The sequence below is a fragment of the Plectropomus leopardus genome, chromosome 3 (genome assembly GCF_026936395.1).
Source record: "Plectropomus leopardus strain MGB_pleo_1.0 chromosome 3, ASM2693639v1, whole genome shotgun sequence".
NCBI classification, from domain to species: Eukaryota; Metazoa; Chordata; class Actinopteri; order Perciformes; family Serranidae; genus Plectropomus; species Plectropomus leopardus.
This window is the reverse complement of record NC_142178.1, coordinates 33,271,941-33,291,632: the sequence shown is the minus strand read 5'-3', so window position 1 is coordinate 33,291,632 and position 19,692 is coordinate 33,271,941. Positions and strand designations below refer to the sequence as shown.

The following is a 19,692-nucleotide window of genomic DNA, read 5'->3' as shown; positions in this document are numbered from 1 at the left end:
TTAAAAGTCACTAAGTGTGTAAATTTGTAGCTGAACTGACCGAAGTGGGTCGTGCTGAGATGTAAATGCTGGCTGCTTGTTGCCGTGGTCGATCTGTCCCTGTCACAGACGAGCTGGATTTTCTGGCCTTGTGGCTGTTATTCTGAGTGTCAGCATGTGACATGTGTTCATCAGATGGGTGAGCGGCATCTCCCATATGGCGATGCAAAATAAAGACGGGTTGTGAAGACAGCAGCGCCGCACGGCTTCACGGTAACATCTGAAAAAGCTGGGAATCACAGCTGAAGAAGTTGCCAGTGATGCTGTTTCCCCTTCCAAGTGTTTTTATTTGATCACATCATTAATTTTCACAGAATCAACATTTATTCTCCGATTATGGATGCAAATAAATGCTTCATGTGTTTGTATATGTGCCATATGATAACACTTGGCTTTTTTTCAGGGAATACTGAGCAGATTTTATTTTTTCATTTCACTGAATAACTAAAGTATAATTTACTGATGCAAGTTTCTGATATTTTCTAGATGTGTTAATTAGTTGTTTGTTATTTAAATATATACACAAATTGAAAGAATGGGAGTGAAGAATGTCTCTCAAAAGTTCTCAGAGCTCATAATGGCTTTTTAAAAATGTTTTATTTTGTCTAGGGAGCAGTCCAAAACTCAGATACTCAGTTTATTATCATACAAGATCATTTTGAGCCAACACTAATGTTGATGTTGGAGATTATGACATATTGGCCAATATATTATTCACATTAACACGTAACATTAAGCTATTTTGCTTATGATACCCAAACACCCATTAACTGTTAACTAACTGGCTAATTTTTAGGGGGAAAAATGTCAAATGACGTGTTACACAAGACGCCTTTCCTTTCAGTCCGGCAGTCTATTGTCTCAGTGAGCTTTTACGCTGAATTGCAAATCGTCATCCGTGTAGAGTTGGTGAAATTGTTAAAATTTTAATGTTTCGATGTAAATGTATTGATTTTTGTATTTTTTGTTGGCTTTGCTGCCAGTGAGCTGACTGGCCGGGTTAACATGCACAGTGGACACTGTCCACTGGTCTCCTCTGGTCCCTGCTGGTTAAATAACGTTCGCCGTCGCTGCTCTGGATGGCACACCATCTGGGTTTGGTGGGAACGAGCTAGTGGCGCCGCTCATTCGGCAGTTGCTGGTTGCAGGACAGCGTTGTGCCAGAAACATGGTGGTTACCCTCCAGTCTCTCCTCAGGTAGCTGCAGTGAGCAGGCAGCTTTATTTTGAGTCATGAAAGCCCTTTCAGATTATTAACTATGTCAGCACCACTAGCTGTACTGACACTGCTAATGGTGCAAACAAAGCTAACAGTGATAACATATTTTTACAATGCGAAAGGCGGTTTGAAGCTCATAACTGAGGATCTTTCTCACATTCACGTTGCTTGCTGTTTAGCTCCAGCAGACCTGGGTGGTGCTCAGTACAGTCAACTAAAGAGAAGCGAAATTAACTCGACCTGTCATGTGTAGACGTGCAGAAATATTCCCTGTGGTTAACTGAATAACGGTAAACACACAACATATTTCACAAGGTGTTTTTTTTTTTAAGATATGCGTAAGAGGAAGATTTTACAGGTAAAATATAAACTTGTGAAACTATGTGATGAAAGCGCTGTTTCTATATCACCACAAACATATTTCTCACTTATGTGTTGCGTCTCTTTCTGACTTATCAGCCTGTTGCTGATAGGATAGGATAGGATGTTGGCGTATTTATCGGTCTTGTTTCACCTGTTTCTCCACATAAATTCACCAGATGGAAAGCTTTTAAATGCTGTTTAAGTGTAGAAACGACCGAGTCATAAACCCATCGGTCACGCAGGAATTTCTTCTTTAAGTTCTGTTTTATTTTTTTAACATTTGGATGAAATAAGTTGTGTGAACTCTATTTGAACTGGCTTTAAAAAAATAAATCTCAACTCTGAATTCGTGAAAGCTGCAGGAACTGAAATGGTGCGGCGGGCGGGTGGAGGGGGGGCTTGCCCTGAGATGATACTTCCACAGTCTACTGTGTGACCTCCAGTCTGGCTCCTTCTCCCACTTGAGATGAAAGAGAGAGGAAAGGGAGGACCGGGAGAGGAGCATATTTGGGATGGTGTTGGACTGCATTTGGCCTTCGCGCGCATTAAGAGCATGTGAAAACAGCGACTGATCAGTGGGGAGGAGAAAGAGCCGAGACAGAATGAATGTAACATTCATTAATGGTCCAGACAGACAGACATACAAACAAAAGCTGCATGACAACACTCTTGTTCGACTCCCTCTCTCTCGGCCTCCCTCTTTGTGTATTTCTCTCTGTTTCCCATACTCCCAAATTACATTGAACCGGTCAGACTTCAAAATGGAGGAAACGCACCAAAATAAACCTCAGACACAAAGTATCAGACACTGCTATTGATGTATCCATTTCTGCTCTGAAAAGTGCTGAAAGTAGGGCAACGCAATGTGGCCTGTAATATTGCAGTGTTTTTGGTTATATCGTGATACGAAATAGCTCGTTATTTTCAGATCTCATCTAAACTACTGTAGACTTATAAAATACTAAACTGCTAAATAAATAACAGTTACAATAAAGTTAACTAAAGTAGCAAATGTACAAAAAAGTACTGTTATTATAAAGTTATAATAAAGTAAATAAAGTAATATTGAAATAAAATAAAATTGTTACTGTTGAGATATAGTTAAATAAAGTAGCTTTCTGTTAATAAAGTTAAACAAAGTACTGTTATAGTAAACTATAAAGTGCTGTAAAGTTAGTTAATAGTATTTTCATCATTAAGTTAAATAAAGTACTGTTATAAAACAATTAAATTAAGTACAGTTATGATAAAGTTAAATAAAGTATTGTTATGGTTAAGTCAAATAAAATACTGATGTAATACATTAGAAACTGTTAGAATTAAGTTAAATAAAGTAGCCTACTGTTATAATAAAGTTAAATAAAGCACTGTAATTGGAAAAAAATAGCAAAGTATCCTTCTGTGAATATAAAGGTAAATAAGGTACTATTGTAATAAAGTTCATAAAAGTACTTTTATAATAAAATTACATAAAGTAACCTACTATTTACATAAAGATAAATAATGTACTGTTACAATAAAGTATATAAAGTATTGTTATGATCAAGTTAAATGAAGTACTTTTATAATAAAGTTAAGGAAAGTACTGTTATATTTAAGTTACATAAAGTAACCTATTCTCAAAATTTAAACTTAGACATTCTTATAATGAAATAAATCAAAGCCAAAACCCCGGTGCTTTTATTCTGAAGCATTTGGCGTTTATCAGACAGGAAGTGATGATGTTTTTACTGTAAACTTGGAGCTTCTGGTCAACAGTTAGATGTTAGGAGTTGGCAGAAAGTTAAAGGATTTATTCACTGTGATGGGAAACAAACAAACAGCTCTCCAGTTCATATATTAATAATATTTGCAAGTCACACTGGTGCTCCATGGTCGCAAAATGTGACTAAATAGTTGCGATGTGGAGCCCTGGAGATCACAAACACACGCTCTGCTGTGGTCTGGATGTGCAGGGGAGTGCATGTGATGGTCATGATCTTGAGGTTTTTTATCCTTTTTGTATCTGTGAGAGCAAGAGGGTCGACAAGTGGAAGTAGGTCTCATGCCAGTGGCTTTAAAAAACGACGGGACAATTTATACTTAATGTTTCCAATACGGTCATTTTAAACATCCGACATGAAAACATGGAGCAAGCCGTGATGCATCGAGTATATTTGATATATCGCCCGACGCTAGCTGCAAGTTAGATCAAAGTGATGAATAGTGATTGCCACGGACACTCAGAAATTCATCATCAGATGATTTGCATCAAAGCCACTTGGCGCTTTGTGTCCCCTCTAAGGAATAAGCGACTGTTGGATTTTATTAAAAAGGGAGAAAAGGTCTTTGGTTACCTGGAGTTGTTTAAAACGAGCTGAGTGTGATGTTGGGTCATCCATTCATCTGCGGCCAGAGCTGTTTATGGCATTTTTTATGGCGTTTTGTTTTTGTTGGAAACTTGACAGCAGAGAGCGACAGGAAACATGGGGAAATAAAGAGAGGGGGGACGATGTGAGGCCACTCGTTTGTACCACGTTACTCGTCTCAGACTGCTGTGCGACCAGGATGACCTCGCCGTCTGTAAATCTTTTAAGGAAAGGAATGTGCATCCTCGCAGTCGAGCGGCATGTCTCCGGATTTGACATCGGCCTTTCTATACATCTTCCAACTTCTGAAAGTCGTCACTGCCGCTCATGCGCAGACCTGTCCTGAGATCCCGCGTGATGACCTCAGCGCTGGCTGTAGCTCGGCCATGAATGAGCGAAACTGCTCTGAAGTCGGTGTTTATGGAGGGCCCCGTTCTCTCCGAGGGGAGAACCAAAGTTAAATAAATACTTGCTCCATCCTGTCTGCATTAAGGGCCTGCACACATGGCTTTGACGTCAGAGTGACATTAAACAGGGTGGGGTGGCCCAGCCAGCTCCGACAGCCACGCGCACTCGTACACGCACACTTACACACACACTCACACACACACGCTCTTCCATAGCTTGCAATTAAAATCACCGTCTTTCTTTTCTTTTCAGGATCTTTGTTTTTTTTTTTATCATTTTCCTCAATGACTTTCCGTCTCTTTTCTTTGATCCGAGCGCAAGTTCAGGTGACATTTCTCACCCTTGAGTCTGTTGTACAGTTTACAAGCGTTCACTTTCAACCTTTTATTGGCACAACAACCTTTAACTCCTAACAACAAGCAGCTTCTCACGGGGAAGAGGTTATTCTTTGACAATTTGTTACTTTTTGTTTAGACGGTTTGACTGTATTCATCAATCATCCTGTGTTTTTGGCTCAAGTGTGTGCGAGAATTTCTCCTGCAAAATAACCAGCCAGGTGCAACTGGCTATCATCAGACAGAGAGTGTAATCCAACATTGAACACCAACATTAATCTCTGCTGCGCTTCCCTTTCAAAATGTTGTTTCCTGTTTTTCTGCAACAAAGAGGGTTCGTTTATGTGCGTGTGCTTATACGTCTACATCTGTTAGTGTGTTTGTGTGAATGCCCTGCAGCCTCACAACTGGTCTGTCAGCATGCCTGTCATCGGGTACAACCTGACACCAACGGGATCTTATAAGATCTGTTAACAAAAAAATCAACAAGTAGCTGCTCATAACGCTCCTGTCTCGCTATAGAGACAGAGCTGACGCGTCACACTCTGCAAACCACAACCACTGGAGGGGTAAAGAGTCTGCACCACAGCACAGTATAAAATTTAAAAATACCTGTAGCTAGCTAAAAACATTAGATTTCAGCATGTCAAAAGATTATTTTAGCACTAGAAAAGAAATGTTATACAGACAAAGTCATTAATTTTGGTCTGCCTCTGTGTCCTCTTCTCCTTTTATTGATTATCCTGCAGAAATAATTAATGGCCAGAAGTCAAATACTTTGATATTTATAACTATTTAATCGTATCAGCGGGCAAGATCATCATCTAAACCTACAAAGATCAAATCCAGGCCCAGGAAGATTCAACTTCTGCAGTTTCGCAGGACTCAATAGCAACTCTAACTTATCTAATAATAATTAAGGCAAACAGCCTCAGCTTTCTGAAAAAGTAGCTATATCTCAAATGTGATATCCACTTTTATCTGGAGATTGCAACCATTGCCGTATAAGTTGCATATTACTAGGACCTACTTCAGTGGAGGCATTGTTGAATCTATGAGTTGTGTTCTAGCAGTCTGTCAGAATAAAAGCACAATTACTTGTCCCAATTATGTATTTTTGCCCCTGATCCCGATCAGAGTAATTTATTATTGTGTATCTGCTGATACTGAGTCCCCATTCAATACTTTGATTTTACTAGATAATACAGCTGCGTAGTGCACACTTTAAGGGGCCAATCCCAACCAGTCGCATTGCACAGGGCGCAACCACTCCAAAAACGTCTTGGAAGTGCATCTGGAAAAATAGCTGTGAGCGCCTACGGACCGGGGCTGTGTATACTGCGTGTGCGTGGCCAAAAGTGATATTGATGAGTGATGCAATTCCACACTTTGAGCTGAAAAAACTTAATACATCACATCGCATGGTTTTGCTGGCAATGCTTTTCTAGCGACACGTCTCAGTGTGATCAGCCCTTAAGAATGTTTCTTCAAAGTTAGTAAAAAGTATCTGCATCCAAGCTGTGCCTTGATGTTTTTTTTAGCTTATTATTATTCATTTATTTTCTAAAATAATGTATAAAATGACAAACTTCCTTTTTTTGTTGGCCTTTTCTGTGTCTCAAGGGAATGTCTCTGGCCCTTTAAGAGTCCAGTGTTTGTTGCTGCTGTGCAGCCTGTGTCTCAGTGACCTGAATGATCCGTTTCTGTTGACTGTTTATTTTCATCATTTGTACATCTTTTGGGTGGATTATACTTCAGTAATGAATAAGGCATTTTGGTTTTGTGCTTGTGAAGCTCGTGCACTTGCAGTGGTGAATGGAGGGTGAGGTTGTAGTAAACATAGCACAGCTGTCCATTTCTCCTCAGAGCAGGGCGGAGAAACACCACAAAAAGCAAATTGCAAGTTTTTATTGTGTTTGTTTTATTTATATGTGTAGCTGCGACAGAGAGAGTAACATTTTATTTTAGCGGTGACACCATAGTGTTTAACAGCAAATCACAGTGCTCGATGCACAAAGAAGACAAAGAGTTGATTGGTTTTGTAGTTTTAAAGAAAAGATGTTACAAAGAACAGCTATGTAGAGCAGCGGTGATAAAGGCTGCACTCCGTGTTGCTCTGCATGAAATAACGTATTGGATGCTCTAGAAGCTAGATATTCCCGATCAGTTAAAAAAAATGCCTCTATCAGCCCCTGAGCCAACATTTGAGATCAGATCAGGACATCTCTAAAATTTACTGACATATTTATGCCATAGAATAAAACCTGAAAGTCTCTAAATCCTGTGCTAACACAGACCTTATTTTAGGCATCTAACAAGAAACCAATTCAAAAAACCTACAGACTGCTGAAAAAGGGAACTGGAAGCGCAGAAATGCTCAATCGTTTAAGGCCTTCAGGACTTTTTCGGCACCACTCTGTTCAACGTGTGACTTTGATGGCTTGTATTGCTGAAATCAGGCTTGTCAGTATGTTATTGCCCCCTTCTGTTCACTAGGACATGCCTAAAAATTCAGATTGTGTTTTTAAAAAAGTGATTTGTTGTCGTGGAAGCGATATGGGGATGTTTTTGTAGAGGTGAGAGCATGAACATTGTACATGCAGTTTGCCTGTGTGTGTTGGGAAGGTGTTGTTTTGCAGGTGTTTGACCACAGTGACCCCCTGTATGTATTTGTGTTGAAGCTGACACGTGTTACTGCCGGACCAGCTGCTGTCTGGTGAACCTCGGGGCAGAGGATTTCCCTCTCTGTCATCCTCAAACCGTCACAGTCTACGTGGTTAACTCGAGCTCCGGGATAGTTTATTTACTCAGTGTTTTAAAACATGGGATTAAAGCGATGGGAAAAACAGCAAAGTGTGCCCAAAGATATTCAAGGGTTGAAGTCTGCTGACTCTGAAACCAGATGTCTCTGCATTAAGGTTTCTCTGTCCTTAATCTGCTTCACTAACTTATTTCTACCTTATAAAAAAAATTACACTGTTTTTTGATTCTGATCTTCATTTTAAAAAAATTGAAATAAATTAATTTTTAAATTAAATGAAATATTAGCAAAATCGCAATATGGTATTGCAAGTACAGTATCCAAATCAAAGAAGTTCCTTTTTTTTGATGAAGGTAAGATGTTTCATACCATTATAAGCGAAGTACTGTGATTCAAGACATAAAGGAACATGCTTGTTTAGCTAATACTTAAAAATCACATCATCATTTTTTTTCATCAAATATGATATGCAAAAATTAGCATTATCACTAACATTGTATTGCAATCACATAATCTGTCAAAATATATAATATAATTTGTATAATAGTTTTTCCAGCTTTACACTGTATTTAACTGTGAAATAAAGTATTTCTGATTCAGATTCTAAGAATTCAGGCAATTTTTTGCACAGCTGATTTATTCAGGCTAGCACATTTATTAAACTGTAAAACTTTGACCTTAGTTGCTGTGAGGGTCCAACGATGGAGAGATGTCATAAGCTGTAAAGCCCTCTGAGGCAAACTGTGATTTGTGACTTAAAACTAGAAATTCTTATTTTTTTTAAACAGGTGAAAAAAGTCAAATTCCAGGGTTAGGGATAGGCCTAACCTTCATTATCAGAGCCTAAGCTGATGTCTTTAAAGCTAATTTCGCCTGACCAAAGTCAAAAAATTTAAAACACCAAAGTAAGCAAATTCTTATAATGAGAAGTTATTTATTAACCCTAACCAGCATTATGTTTCCTTTGGTTTCCACCCAGAAAAATGCTGAAAACCAGTTTGGATCATAGATGCATGTTGACGCGGCTGTATGAGCTCTCCTCTTGTGTCTTTAAATATCCGATACTTGGTGTAAATCAGCTGGTTTACAAATCAAAGCAGCAACTCATCGGATTACTCTATTGACTTCTTTATCTTCAGTACTCTGTCTGACCTCAAGAAGTAAATACCTCATTTCACCCTGCACACACACACATACACACACACACACACACACACACACACACCCCTGCTGGTGTTGGAATGAGTGTTTCAGTCAAATATATGGAGTGACCCAAATTCTCAGAAGAGTGTTGTTGTGCCTAGAGGTCATTCACCCCGAACACTGGGGTCATTACATCTGCCGAGAAGACTCTCCAGCGCCACTGTGTGTACGAGATCACCGCAAAATGTTAACATTTTGTTTTGCTAATGTTTGCTTCAGGCAAAGAGTCCACTTTGTGTGTGTGTGTGTGTGTGTGTGTGTGTGTGTGTGTGTGTGTGTGTGTGTGTGTGTGTGTGTGACGAGATGTGTGCCTGCCTCATGATCTTTGAAGCTGTCAACATTCTTCACCACATGCTCTGTCATGATGCATAGAGGCGACTGGTGAGATGAGCCAGCTGTCCCTGCCTCTGGTCGCTGCAAGGTCAACATGGTTGTGCATGCACACGCACACGCGTGCGCGCGCCCACACACACACACACACACACACACACACACACGCACACGCACACAGTAGGCCCGGATGTCCTCCTTCTCTTGTGTTTTGAATGCCAACCACTGGATGTGGTTAAAGACTCCAAGTGTAACTTTAAACAGTGATTTGACTGATTCAAATGTCTTTCTGCGTCCCTCAGGTGGAGGAGGGAAGAGGAACGGTCGCAGTAAGAAATGGAAGGAGATGCTAAAACTCCCCCACATCAGTCAGTGTGAGGAGCTCCGCCGCACTATCGGTAAGAAACCTGAAGTGTGTGTGTCTACGTGTTGGTGTGAGGCAGAAAGATAACGTGCCATGCTGTGTCGTTGGGGTGGGTCTGACTGCAGGAGGAAGTTCAGATTGGACTTCCTTCCTGTTTCTACCCGTCTCCACCCGCAGTTACAGGCAGGGGACAGGAAACAGTGAGTGTATAAGTGTGTGTGACTCAGGGAATCCTTTTGCACAGTTGTTTCTTAATCTCAAAGTCTCTCCTTACGTTATATGTGTCTCACTATCTGTCTGCTCACACACCAAATCAAAACGTCTTCACCCCTGCTTCCTTCCTGCTCCCCACATCCAGGGGCAGGATTCTCTCTTTGTGGCCCAGACAAGTGCTCCACTCCTGGGCTACATTATCTCCTCACCCCCCGCACCCACTCTGGTCCTCTGAATGCCACAGCACTATGTGTGTGTGTGTGTGTGTGTGTGTGTGTGTGTGTGTGTGTGTGTGTGTGTGTGTGTGTGTGTGTGTGTGTGTGTGTGTAGGTGCCTGTGTGTGTGTGTGTAATAGTGCGTCACAGCTATCTCTGCCAGAGATTGCAGTGCTACCCTCCCCCACATACTCTCCCTCCCTCTTTTCTGTCTCCATGCCTCCCCCTCCCACTATCTGCATCTCTCCCTCCCTCTTTCCACCACTTCAGAGCAACATAAGAGTGGTAGAACGGGAGAGTTACGGCGAGAGCGAGTGAAAAACTGAAACAGAGAGAGAGAGAGAGGCTTTCACTAACAGTTGGAAAGATCTCTTAAGGACAGGAGAGAGTGAGAGAAACAATGACAAGAAAGAGTGAAAGAGATGTAGCTGAACACACTCTTTACGGCGATATCTCTTCAAATCAGAAATCATCCCTCACAGATCTAATTATCATAAACTTGAACGTATCCGTCATCAGCCGCGATAGATAACCTGCCACATAAATGTCACCTAAAGTGTGAGGAAGCATTGTGCTCGTCATATTTTACATACTTACTGCCATTTGGATCATAACTTTGCAGAGCGTTCTAAAAATGGGCTTTATGCGCCTACGTGTGTGTGTGTGTGTGTGTGTCAGTGCGCACGCTTGTGCACGCTGCAGCTGTTGAGGGTTACATACGTCACTATTACATAGATGCCATTGCGTAATTTCCCTATCACAGCGAGCGCAGGATCAAAATAATCCCTTTTGCCTACTTAAACACACAGACGTGTAGGCATGCACTCACACACACACACACACACACCGGTGTGCAGAGACGCTCACGCATGCCCGCACACAGTGTGGGCACAGTGGATAGGATACAGCAAAGCGACTGATAGCAGTGTCTTTGTTGTGTCTTGATAATGTCAGGCATTTGACCTTAGCCTTGACAAGTGTGCAGTACTTCTAGGAAGCCTAGATTACATTATGTGGGCTGCAGCCACTTTGTCTGCCAGCCTGAGGCCACTCTCCCTCTCTCTCCTCCTCTCCTTCTAGCTCCCCTTCCCTTTTTTTCTCTCTTCTGGTATTTATCCAATGCATACAGTACACCTGCACCTATCGCTTTTGATCTCCCGTAAAACCGTGCACGCCCACACCACATACTTGCACTTGTGCACATTTGGCTGGATGTTCACTGTCTCACTAACTTACTCAGTCTTGGCCTAAATTGGAGTTGTAATTAAGTTGTAATTGCAGCATTCTTCACCGGCTCAGACAGTTACTAGTCCAGACTAGTTTAAGCTTTGCAACTCTCGTGTCATCCTTTTCAGTCCTTTTGTTGTCCTGGCTCATTTTTTTTTTTTTGACATCTTGTTGTCTTGTATGTCCTCAAGGCTCAGACACGCCAAACCGACATCAAAGAACTAGTGTCGACTGTTTTGTCGCCTGCTTCTCAGCCAAAAAGTTGCACTTAGGTACATTGGCGGATAACAAGAGAATGGGCCCCCGGGCTCAGATATGCTAACGGCCCCAACACCTCTCCTACACAGGAGCAAGACACAGAGTTTGGTGGTGATTTTGGCTTTTTTTGTTGTAGTTGTTGTTGTTTTTCATCTCTTTTCAGTCATTTTGAGTGTCTTAGAAGCCATTTTGTGTCTCTTTTCGGTTCCTTTGCATCTCTTTGTGGTCATTTTGAGTCTCTTCCTGGTCAGTTTGTGTCAGTTGAGTGACGTTTTGCAGGTGATGGCCAGGAGACCGCAGACACTTTGGGAACCTGGGTTTTTACTGATATTGATACCATTATCGAGACTAACGATCCGAGTCTTTATGGATACCGCTATCTATATGTTTCTATTATTTGCTGGAAAGTAGTTTTTATCACGTATTATAAGATGATCACACATCGTGAAGACGTTTTATTTACCTTTGCCTAATGTGTTTGGCCGTGGAGGTTTTGTTTCCCTCTTGTAAGAAATTATTCTGCATAAATTGCATTTGGCTTCCTCCTTTTGTTTTGGTAAAATTTAGCCAAACGTTAGACCTCCTCGCACGTTCAGCCGTCCTCACAAGCAACTAACCACCAGATTTCTTCTTCGCTTGGTTTAATACCTGTTGGCTGGCATTTCCACTGCATTAAAAAAACTTTATTGGACAATCGATTTATGTGGACCAGTGACTGGATTTAAATGACGCGGCTCGACTCGAGATGTAATGTTGCATTGTAGGACCCACAGTTCATAGTTGTTTTACCTCAGGACGCAGGACAAGGTTTGCTTAACGCAAAGAGGACATTTTTCATCAGAGGAATGCTGGCATGTATCCTCATATTCAGATGATTTAGACCCTGGAATCAGCTTGGACACAGATATACAAACATGCACACCAACCCAGAGGCAGGCCAAAGAAACTGTTTCTTTTCAGGCCTTTTATGTTCACAGTCTACATTTTGTAACAAATCTTTAGTTTTGCAGGTGAACGATCTGTAAAAATCCATCTAAGAAACTGACAATATAAGGAGAAAGAATGGGCGAACACGTGATTTATTATTGTTTTGACACTTTCAATGTTGTCCAACCCACTAAAGCTGCAAAAACTACAAGCATCTCATGACTTAATAGTTTATATAATTTATTTATTATTTTTTTCTATTTAGTCTGACATAAAATACATCTGCAGTGGTTGTTGCTCTAACAGAAATGTGCCATGTTTTTCAGAAAAATAGACTTGTTTACCGGTAACTTATAAAAACATAGATACTAAAATTGTTCCTGTGTCCCTGGGTGTAGATTGTTGCCAAGTCCCAGTTCTCTGTGTACCGTAAAATGCAAACAGATTATGACAGAAAATAAAACAGTATGTACAGAACTGCTGAGACTACTCCCCTTAAAGTGGCACGTAAAGGTGGTGTGACAGGAGAGACAGGAGACGCTTTACACAATCAGTGTATTTTTGTCACCAGGCTCAGTGTCCCATCCACAGGATTTATAAGTGTTTATCTCTGGACTACAGACGCATTTCTCTATGTATTCATATACACACTTGGTATGTTGGAAACCTGTTGATAAATTGGTAAAACACTAAAATAATTTGAAATTGATATTCAGAAAATAACAATATATGGCATTCATTGCTTGTAAGTGATGCTGCTGTAAGCCTGTAAATAAATGTAGTCAAAATTTGAGTTAGAGTTAAATTATATTAACCTGTATAATAAAAAAATTATCATCACTAAACCATCACTTTTCGTCATTATCTCCACCAGGTGTAAGTCTAGAGGGAATCTCAAATACTTGACAAACCTGTTTTATTGACGGTTTTATGTCATCATTGACTGCTGTTTCCTCATTCTTCTTAACCAGGCGGTAGGGACTGCATGTTTTCTGGAAATCTTGCTTGATAATAATAAGCCTTACTGTCTGTTGCAGGCCACATTTTGGCCTTCGTCATGGCTCAAAACTGTCATACATAGAAAAGTTTGGTCTCATTTTTAACTGGAGCATAAGCAGATAAATTTCTTACCTGTCATGTTATGACTCACTAAACTTTAGCAAAATACAAGATGAATAAATCCACATTTTTCGTTATATTTCCAATCATTTTGTCTGTAAGGGAGCTGGGAGGGACAATTCTGTGAGGTGCAGCTTTGGTCCCGGGGCAGTGTGCTGGACTTTGAAGCCAATTTGACATAGTGGCCGATCAATGTAACTACAACCTACGGGTCCGTCATGTGATGCTACTGGACTTTTTCTAGAGGAGACACATTATTAATAACTCCTGATTCAAATCAGCGGAGGGCTGAACAGCAGGTAGCTGCGCCATCTTGGCTTGCAGCTGTTTGCTGAAGTTTCTACTGCGCTTGCTTTTTTTGGCCAACAAACGCTGGTGATCCCAATTTACACCTGGGAAGTCCAACTTTTTTGGCTTGGTGTGCCACCGAGAAACTTTCATGAAAATGAATGGCCGCTACCTCTGATGATGTATCCAGGTCTCTTTATACATTCATGGTGTGCAGCTTTGTTGTGTGTTTGCTGTCATACCACACTGGGAGCATTACGCCTGTCCCAATTTGAAGCGGATTTGATTGATTTTGTCATATTTCCTTGACTTTTGTGCTTCTGCCATAAGTAAATAAGTAGACTGTAGTTTAACAGTTTCTTTTTTTTCTATTTTAGTTGTGTTTATTGTTATTTCCTACTTTGTTGTGCTGTAGCCTGTAGACAAAGTTAATACACCTACAAGTTTAGTTATGAATGACAGATTAATGATTTGTGGCTGTGTTGTAGTTATTAAAAATACATTAATTGCTATAATTATGTTGTATCTATATCACACATACAGTGCCTGTTAGGATAACACAATCTCAAGTCTCATGTTTTTTGGGACACGTTTGAAAAGTGCTGCAATGCGTCTGCTGGAATTGTCTTGAGTGGTTGTGACCAGCGAGATGCAGCAGTGTGACAGAGATCAGCACTCTTCTGAGTGCACTTTTTCAGTTTAGATTATAGTGGTTGCCACTTAGTGACACATGGATCATTGGCGCCACATACGTTGCTCAATGGGGCAGTTACTTAAAAAAATGGAAATCCTTTCAAGAACATTGCACAACAGTTTCTGTGATTTTGTTGTTACGCAAATTGGAGAACGGCATCTTAAATAGTGACCAGTTGTGCGGCTATTCAGCAGAAAACACTGACACCACCCTGAAACCCTCACAGCAAAACCTGTTCTGGAGCAACACGCTGAAACCTTATCAGGAGGCTCATTGTAAAGTGGAGCTTTGGTGTTTTGATACACACAGAGGGATAAACACCATTCCAATGACAAAATCGAAACTAAAATAAAAGATCTGTAATCTCTAGCTTTTCGGTTGTTGAAGAGTAGACGCTAACGATTCAAACTAAGGGAGCGTTCAATGTTCATTTTCTTCTGAACCGGAGTCGACGTTGTTGAATTTGGTCTGTTTAGGTTCACACTGCCCGTTTGCAAACAAACCAGCTCACAAACAGAAGTCAAGTGTGCTTACAAGAAGCTTCTTTATTGGACAGAGTATTGACAACCTGTCCAGTGATTGTCAGGGTACAGGATTGTGTTGGAAGTCGACACAGGGAGGGTATTCAGGACATTGTTCTCACCTGAGCAGATGAATCAAACTAAGGAGTAAACACTCCAAAGATAAAATAAACTGCTCCAAACATTATTGCTGCACAGATGCCCTAAAATTGCTCTGATTAAGCATGAGTGTGAGGGGCTTTCCCGGCTCCAGCTGCAGCTGAACACAGCTGATAGGGAAACACTAAAGCAAGCCTCCAAAAACTTGGTGATCAAAGATGAAAGGCAACGTCTGACTGCAAGTGCAACGCAATCCAGCTAAAGATCTCTCAGTGAGATTTTTTCTGAAAGAGCTTTTGTTCCTAAGATTTAAAACACAGCGGCCATACAGTGGAAGGGGAAGCAATAAAAAAAATATGATATCTCTAAACTCTACTGTTTGCTCGCCAGAGCGATAACTCGGGTTTTGCGGTCGTATAAGTGGTGAGTTTGAATGAGAAGCTCAGAGCTGCAGAGCGGAGGGAATGCTGTGTAATAAACAGTGCAGCTGGGAGGGCCGCTGAGAAGATTTGATTTACTGCTGGAGGTTGTCCTGTAGCTGTCACCACTCAGAAATGTTCATCCCATGCATCCCTCCTCCTCCTGCTCGATTCACAAGTGCACATGTGTATGTGAATGTGTGTGGCCTATTTTTGTTTGTATGTTTATCTTGTGTATGTGTGTATGTGTGTCCTCAGTGTCAACCAGTGATGGAAAACGTCCTGGGTCTTCTTCCTCATTTGGTGCCAGAGGAAATATGACTCAAATGGACGCCATTAGTCCTAATAGGCTAGGGCCAGCTGCACAGAAGACACACACACACACACACACACACACACACACACACACACACACACACACACACACACACACACAGTAAACACACGTACAGAAAACACAGACATGCAGTGTGTTTTGTTTTTAGCATTTTATAGCATAAGCAAATGTACTAATTAAAGGCCCAGTGTGTGGGATTTAGAGCAGGCGTTTCTAAAGTCTGTGAACGTTTTTTTTTCGATCACATTGCGATGACAGGACTATCATACAGTTTGTACACATGCACTAAGTTGGAACTGTGCAGGCGTGAGTAATGTGTTTTATAATGTGTTTTCATAAGCAGACAATAAACAAGCAAACTAATGGACCTAGCAGCAGATTTTTTCTACAGGTAGCAGACATGTCCACAGCAGAGAAGTGTGAGGTTGACAGTGACAAGCTTTTCACTTGACCAAGAAACAATTATGTTTATTTTATTTGTTTTGTGATTATTTTTTAAAATAATCTTAATAATGTGTAAAGCAGCTAGAGTGCTTTCACATTTTCTAATCTTGCATCCACTCAAAAAGTTTGGATACTCCCAATTTAGGGTGAGGAGGGGGGAGGATATATTGGCAGAAATGGAATATGATATAATAAGTATGTTTTCTTCAATTTATAATGGTGCTGTTTTTATCGCCTTAGATAAAGAGGCGTTTAGAGGCATTTATATCTACATAGAGAGCGAGTCCTTGTCCACCATGTTTCTACAGCAGCCAGAATGAAGAGACCAAACACTGGCTCTAGAAAGGCCCATTCATGTTCTAGTGTCGGCCATTGTAGTTATCAGTCTGCTAGTAGTCTGCAGTGAGCTGAACAGTGTCGGAAAAACACTCATTATTGTTATTATTATTTATATATTTTACGTGATTTTTTTGTGTGTGTTTTTACTGGTTTTAATTACCTGCAAATAATTTAGCTGATGGTAAAAATGTCCTGAACAATGAACACTGAAGGAGTCCTAAATAGGAGTACACGCTTGGCACACAGGAGAAGTTTCAGCTGGTTGCAATCTGCAATTCTCGCCACTAGATGCCACTAATTCCCCCTAAATATTACGCATTAACTGCACCTGTAAGGGGTAGCTTTGTTTGCGGGTGAATTTTACATTTCTTATTTCTCTCTGACCCTAATAGAAGGCTATATGTGCAGTTTGACAGCATGTTTATCAATGACATTAGCCTATTTTAGCCAAGTTAACAGATGTGCATGATGCAATAGGTCCTTTCGAGGGTGTGGAACATATCTATAAAGTCCACTCTATCTCAAATACACATTGTAAAATCATGTACATGTTTATAAAGTTGATAATTTTCCCAGAATTTCATCTTTCAGTCTCTCTGGAAATCTGGAATAGTAATTTCTCAGTTTCTCATACATAGTTTAAGTTACAAGGATATTTTCTATTTTCCTGAGTCATAAAAGTTGAGTCCCTTATCTGTTTTGCAAACATAAAATATTTGTTTTAACCAAGTTTAAGTTGACTAACTCCTGGGATAATATGTTGTTCTATTGTTTATTTTGAGGCGTGAATGGTTAAAAATATACAGTTTTAAAAAAAAAAAAAGAGTAAAGGTAGAAGAATATGTTTTTTTAGTATTTCCTACTCAAGGCCCAATTTAGCGCAAGGTGATGTTAAGCTAGGAAAGAAAGAAATTGCTGGAAAATACTCCACCATTCTGTCTTTACACCAAGATTTTGTTGGTCAGTAGCATAATTGCTTGCTTTTACCTTAAAATAGCAATGTGCCAATAATGCGCCTGACCTCACCTCATGTTAAGACCTACCGGCGCACAGATGGGAGCAAGTACATTTGCTGAGCTGCTCGTAGGGTCCCAACCCCAAGCTTTGGAGCGACTGTTTAGGTGTATTTTTCAGATGTAATGATGTTTCTCCATCTGTCTCCCCCTTTTCTCCTCCCCTCAGAGAGGGACTACACCAGTCTATGTGAGAAGCAGCCCATTGGTCGGCTGTTATTCCGTCAGTACTGTGACACCAGGCCCGAGCTGAAGCGCTGCATCGAGTTTATGGATGCTGTGGTAAGACTTTGAATAACCTTTATACCATCACTCTGCTTGTCCCTTTTCTCCCTCCCGTCTCTTGTTTCTCTGTCTCGACTTGTCTTATCTTCTTTGTCTGTCTTTGATTTCTCCCACGAGACCTGCCTGAATCGGGCCCCACAGAGCAACAAAAAGGAGAGGAAAGTCAGGGCTTGGGTCTTTGCCTGCTCTTGGCAGTAGCGCAGGGTGGTGGGTGGGGTGGGCGTAGGGGGTGATTAGCGTTTCAGACAGGCTGTCAGAGAGCAGACCCCTCCTCTTCCTCCATGCACTCCTCCATGAGGTCAAGCCCACGTCAGAGGCAGGTCCCCTGGGTGAGCAGGCAAACACAGGCCCGAGCTTGTGTCTCGGCCCCTGGAGGTATGCGAGAAAGGAAAACAGGGGGAATCATGCTTATTTAATAAGAACCTACATTAGTCTTTTTAAAGGTAGGTAGACAGGCGCGTGTGTACCTGCGCTGGGAGACACACACACTCACTCAGATTGACAAAAACTGCAAGAAATGAAGCATTTAGTGGTTAACCGTCAGTCCCACTGAGGACGTCATGTCTTGGCTGTGATGCCAAGTCGTTTTACTCTGTCCCATTCCTCTCCGCCGATTTGTTTTTCAAACAAAACACACGACTCATGCAGTCAAAATCCACACCATCTCCCTGCCTACAGCCATATTTGACCAAAAACACAATCTGTGAGGGTGCGATGGGGTGAGAGCCGAGGCCTCGTCCTGGTCGGTGACAGACGTAAGGGGCAAAGCGTGAATGCGGTTGCCAGTTTTGTCGTCTTGACTTGGATGAGATGTTTTGTCACCAGTAACATCTCTCACACTCATTTCTGTTTTCTCCTGATGCAGTGGTGATGATCTTAATCTCTTCCCCTCTCTTGTTCTTCATTAACCCTCTCCATCCCCCTCTCTCTCTTCTTTCCCGTCTCACCCGTCCTCTCTGCCTTCTGGTTCCCGTCTCCCTCTGACCTTATTTGGAGAGAAATTAAAGATGGCTGAATGAGTACGGCTTCCTGTGCTGTTGTGGTTTCTCACACGTCTGTTCTTCTCTGACAGGCCATGTACCAGCTAGCTCCTGACGAGAAGAGGAGGGACTGTGGACTGAATGTTTTAGACACATACTTTAATAATGGGGTATGCTGCACACACACTCACTTAATGACAGAGCTGGTCGATATGGACACAAGATAATAAATCTTCCAGCTGTTCTCATTCAGCTACATGATTTTATTAATTAGAAGAGAAATTCTGAAAAACACTTTACTTTTGATTTTCTCATGATTTATTGCCTTCTGCAAAAATGTCAACATTACATCTACAATTAATACTGACTAAACATGTATTTGCCAGTGATGTATCACGTATGATATACGGTCAACAGTATCAAGTTTGGACTTTATCCAAGGTGTGTGAAGCCAGACTCTGCTGGCACTTCGTATGCTGGAAGCTGTCTCTGCAGCAGTCAGGGCCTTGACACACCAAGTCGACGTTGGGCTGATGGTAAATGTCAGTGCGCGTCTGTCAGCCTAGTTTTTGTGGTGTGTCCCGCACAGTTGGCTTTTTTGCGATTTGGCACGTTGATTCAGTGTCAGTCTCGTTTTTTGCTGTCTGACACTGTTTTCATGGCAACACTGACAGCTGGTGAGCATATGGTGTTTCATGTCAGAGTTCAAGGGTCGGCTAACAGGCATCCGTTCAATATAAGCAAGTTAGTTAAGTGCTAACGGGCGTTCACGTTCTGTCCTGCGGGCACGAGAAATGCGAGAATGCGTTCATTTTGCCCCAAAACAGCACGAAGCCCATGTGTTTGATTTGCACAAGTTGGAGTTGTGAAGAGTGAAAATGTTAAACACCACTATGACACAAAGCGGGATTGGCCTTGAATAGAAATCACATTCGGACCTTTGAA

The 19,692-nt window shown here is 41.2% G+C and overlaps 1 protein-coding gene across 2 annotated transcripts in view; it reads left to right on the top strand.

Annotated features, from left to right (window-relative positions):
* The window catches only part of grk4 (G protein-coupled receptor kinase 4), a 64,380-nt gene that overhangs the window by 12,159 nt on the left and 32,529 nt on the right, over window positions 1-19,692 (top strand). For both annotated transcript variants that reach the window (XM_042484798.2, XM_088073738.1), the window contains exons 2-4: window positions 9,308-9,403; window positions 17,652-17,764; window positions 18,840-18,917. In XM_042484798.2, coding sequence (XP_042340732.1) covers window positions 9,308-9,403; window positions 17,652-17,764; window positions 18,840-18,917 — 287 coding nt within the window. The remainder of the gene's footprint in view (window positions 1-9,307; window positions 9,404-17,651; window positions 17,765-18,839; window positions 18,918-19,692) is intronic.